This window comes from Limulus polyphemus, unplaced genomic scaffold, assembly GCF_000517525.1.
Source record: "Limulus polyphemus unplaced genomic scaffold, Limulus_polyphemus-2.1.2 Scaffold1734, whole genome shotgun sequence".
Taxonomy (NCBI): domain Eukaryota; kingdom Metazoa; phylum Arthropoda; class Merostomata; order Xiphosura; family Limulidae; genus Limulus; species Limulus polyphemus.
The window spans coordinates 215,161-219,875 of NW_013667344.1; the positions used below are offsets into that span (position 1 = coordinate 215,161).

At 34.8% G+C, this 4,715-nt stretch overlaps 1 protein-coding gene across 3 annotated transcripts in view; it reads right to left on the minus strand.

Annotated features, from left to right (window-relative positions):
- The window catches only part of LOC106464752 (glutamate receptor ionotropic, kainate 2-like), a 143,479-nt gene extending 139,027 nt beyond the window's left edge, over positions 1–4,452 (minus strand). For all 3 annotated transcript variants that reach the window (XM_022392550.1, XM_022392549.1, XM_022392548.1), the window contains exon 1: positions 4,161–4,452. In XM_022392550.1, the coding sequence (XP_022248258.1) occupies positions 4,161–4,314 (154 nt within the window). In that variant the 5' untranslated portion in view covers positions 4,315–4,452. The remainder of the gene's footprint in view (positions 1–4,160) is intronic.
- Positions 4,453–4,715: the final 263 nt, after the last annotated feature.

Consider the following 4,715-nt stretch of genomic DNA (forward strand, 5'->3'; position numbering starts at 1 on the left):
CTAAAAATTATTTATAATCTAGTAACAATATATGTATGAAGAATGACTATTCTATTTCTAGTATTTCACGAAAACAATATATTTTATGTATATCTGGTCATCTCCTTTAAGTATTGCTTGGTTAGCATTTTGACTTCTGTATATTGTTAAGATGTGTTCAAATATTCTTCTTGATAAATCATTATAAACTGAAACATGCGAAAAAACATTTATTCTCAAACACATATTCCTACTTGGTCAACTGTATGCAAATTATTAATTGTGATGGTAAAGGCAGTGAATTTTATTATGAATTTCGGGATCTTCTTTTTCGACTGTCTTTCTGGTTTGGGCTTTGTTAGCCTGTTGAGCTGAAGAAGCGCGTTTTAGTTTGGGCATTTTAAAAATTAAAATATGCTGCGGGTAAAACATGCGGGTTATTATGGAGTTGTAGCTGAGGGTTCCGAATGAACAAAATTTGGTGATGTTGCATCAATGTGTCTCATTGACAATCAAGCAAACGTAATGGGGAATTTCAGCCAATGCTTATTATATTTGTGAGCCAGCAATACCAAGCATAGGGCGCGGATATACCCGATTCGATTTTATTACTCATCACGATCGCTATCAACCTACCCTCAAATCTAATTATATATATATATCCAAAGTAGCGCATATGGGTGGAAGAATTTTAAATAGACAAACTTGCTTGTCGCGGCAGAAAGCGCCGTCGTTTCGTACAAGTTGCCTATCGACCGGTACCGCAACGGCCGAGATATCGGCGTGACAGATGGACGCCTTTTCGTCTTTGTATAGTAGATTATGTGACATGTGAGGAAAGGATTTACTCAGATCATTTGTTACAGTTATACACTACATCAAATTTAGATTTTTGAGAAGCGACTGAGCTTTAAACATATTAACTTCGAGAAAATAGTCCTGGTTGTCTTTACTCGTAAAAATATTTATTAATTATATCAAAGCATTAAGATATAACCAGTATTTTCCCAAAACAATTTGTTTAGTGTTATTAATATCAACTTTGAAAACATTCAAATTTAATCATGCTTCTAAATTTTAGTGGGGGAAAATTTGAATCATTTTTGTCCTTTTTCAAGCTTTTAAACTCATCTTTTCTAACTATCTTTTACTATCTGTCGTTTATACATTTTCTATTTTCTTATCTACCAGTCTAAACACAACTGAACTTTTAAGATTTGTTAAGTACACCTGTTTCGTTAGTATTAAGATAATTTCTTGCTCATCATTTCAGAATACTTTCTGACAGTCAGTGATGGATTGTTCATCAGTTCGTTTTTGAATCATCAGTATAGTCGCATACCGTTGTCATAGCAACTCTGTGAAAAAAACTTAAGAAAGTTTACCCAGCGTGCCTCACGTTCAAATACTTTTGAGTCGTTTTATAAACGTGTCCTACTCTTTTGTTTGTTTTTGAATTTCGCGCAAAGCTATACGAGGGCTATCTGCGCTAACCGTCTCTAATTGAGCAGTGTAAGACTAGAGGGAAGGCAGCTAGTCATCACCACCTACCGCCAACTCTTGGGTTAATCTTTTACCAACGAATAGTGGGATTGGCCGTCACATTATAACGCCCCCATGGCTGAAAGGGCGAGCATGTTTGGTGTGACGGGGATTCGAACCCGCGACCCGCAGATTGCGAGTCGAGCGCCCTAACACCTGGCCATGCTGGGCCTCCTACTCTTTTGTTTGTAAACTATTTGCAAACATCCAGACCAGAAATTTCTAGTGTTTATTGTATCCACAATGACAATTATAACTAACGAGTCTTTACATTTAATTTAACTTAATGATATTCTGAGTTCACACTCTTGAATCGAGCTTGGTGTGTGTTTATTCTGGAATGTCTACTCGCCGTTAACTTATGATCTTGTTTGTTTGTTATTAAGCACAAAGCTACACAATGGACTATACGTGCTATGCTCATCGCGAGTATCTAAACACGATTTTTAGCGCTATAAGCCCTCAGACTTACCGCTGTGTCACCGGAAGACTAACCTAAGAACTAGTGTTAATAGGAAAGCAATAAATAAATAAAGTGACCGGCAGTAAAATAGTTTCGGTATAATGAATTTTGTAACTGATTCGAAGCTCGTAACTTTTCCCTTAAAACTAAACGCTTATAACTACTAGAGTGACTTTTGTTGGGGATTGACCAAAATTATTTTATAGAAAAACTGTTATGTGTTTAAAATTTATACTGCTTTATTCAAAAACTTGCAGTGAATATAGTAGTGCAAAAATATCTATAACTTTAAAATATCAAAATTAGTTATTAACAAAATAAAACCGCTTGGGGTCATATAGACCAGACCCCAATAGTTAACTATAAAGTGTCTCATTTTTAGAAAACTGAAATCATCTTAGAAACTATAATTTAAATGGTCAATGTATGACTAACAGGTAAACATTCATATTTATATATTTGATATTAGTTGAAATTCGAATTGATTATTGAAAGACACAAGTTAGACTAGTTCATATATGGTTGATATTAAAATATCTATTATTGATAATTACACAAATCTTTGCCATTTAAAAGGACAGGTCTATTTAGTTCATATATTTTTGGTGTTTAGATTAATTTACACCTGATTCTTTGAAATTGTAACTGAAACTGAGAAAATAAAATTTAACTTATTATGTATACTTGAAGTTTTATAAACATTATTTTAACTTAGCTATTTTGGTATACTTTTCTCAAAATGAAAAATTTGTCATCAAACGTCGCACTTTTCGTAAAGTGGACACTACATTTCACGCGCCACATACAATGAGAACGTGCATTTTGAACGTGCTATCCGTCATGGATAGTTAGTACCCAGATGTTATTTTATATAGATTTGCTGATTAGCTGTATGGTAATCATTTCAGGTTTAGTTATTGTTGTCATTTAACTGTTTGGCAACGTTCTCTGCTGGTAACTCGTTGTGTATTTTCACAGAAATATACTGTTAGAGCTATTAAGCGTTGGAAACTGGACAAACAACACAGTGGCAAGTGGCAGCTCATTACTTGTGCTGCCATATCCTGGTACAATTGACTCTGACTTTAGCAGAATGAATGATGATGGTCGTGTCCATTGCTAAACCGTTCGACACATTGTTTGAATAAGACTAGCCAAAAGAAGTGGCACACTGGTCTTCATTCCCATCAGGTGTGTACTGGATGATCTGAGGAAACACACTGCAGTCCATCAAGTGACTCTAGAAATTGAAGATGGTTGGAAACAGTTCTTCCTGAAGAGTGAACGAAAATATGTCAGGACCTTATCAACACTCTGATTTTAAGCATACAACAGCGATTATTCGGTATTTTTGTAGTTTGTGGAAACGTACTTCATAATAAAGTGAAATGTAATGAACTGTAAAAACGTAAAGTCACCTCTACCAAATGTTCACTTATGGGCATATGTTGGACAACAAATCATTTGCATTTCACATCACATGAAGGATCTTCAGATGTATCACTTGGAAGAAAGGGAGCTGGAGGATTGGTAGTGAGTGACATTATTTTATAACGGTATTTTTGCCTTGTCATAACTAGAGTGTTCCAAGTTCCAATTTTCCTTTGTTTAGTGCAGTGAATTATCTTATAAGAGAGCTTCGTACAATAATGAATTCCTTTGTAAAGGCATGGCAACCAATTCTGACAGGTATTTAGAACAATACGTTTAAAGTATTTGTAATGGAATAATATGAACGTCGAAGCTCTTTTCTTTTGCTAGAAATGTAAACGTTTGTTATACAAGTATTTGCAGAGTAGTTTTCTCTACGTTAAAAACTAGTTAATCTTTTATAGAATAATTTATAACGTACCAACCACAGAGTGTTAAATAATTTCAGTTCTAAGAAAAAGCACTATACTATACTATACGCTTTATGAAATGTAATCTAGATTCTTATTATTCGTTAGGCCTGATATAACACGCTTCTCACAGTTTTCCCGTTACAAATATCTCACTCTTATCGATCTTCTTTCACTAACCGCTTTTTGTTTGGACTAAAAATACTAGGATTATTATAATTATTTTATCTTACAGTCCTAAGTCATCACAAAACATCATGATAAAGCAAAACTGAATCTTATTCAAATTTAACACAAACATAATTTTTTCTGCAATGCAGTTAAAGCAACCTTACCTAATTTGATGACCTCCGGTAGGGCCTTGCTACCAAGAAAAGAAGATAACCACGTCAACACAATTACCCAGTTATAATGCATATTAGTTGAGGAAAGATGTTTGGCTATGGCTTTGCATGTTACCAAGACAAGACTCTCTGACGTTTTTGTCATTAGTAGCAAGTATGTTAAGTCACGAAGATAGGACTTCACACTTAGAGAGAAAATAATTTACAGAACTGTGGTGTTCAAAACCATATGAACAAGAAAACTCACGTGCACGCGAGCCACATGCGCTTCTTGCCACAACTGCACAAGAAACGAACCGCAAGACAGCACAGCAGCTGTTCTCAGCACGCGCTGGAGTCGCAACAGGAATTTGTGCAGACAGCATCACAGAAAAAAAAAGAAAATAAAACAGGCAAGAACAACGAATAGTAGTAGACCGGGACGCTTCCATTTACACGAGCTACGAAAACTAAAGAACATCATCATACGTAACTGAGTTGAAATAGGGTTTTTAAACCCACGAATTTCTATAGTGTAATTGAAATGTAGTTTGTAAGATGTTAAAT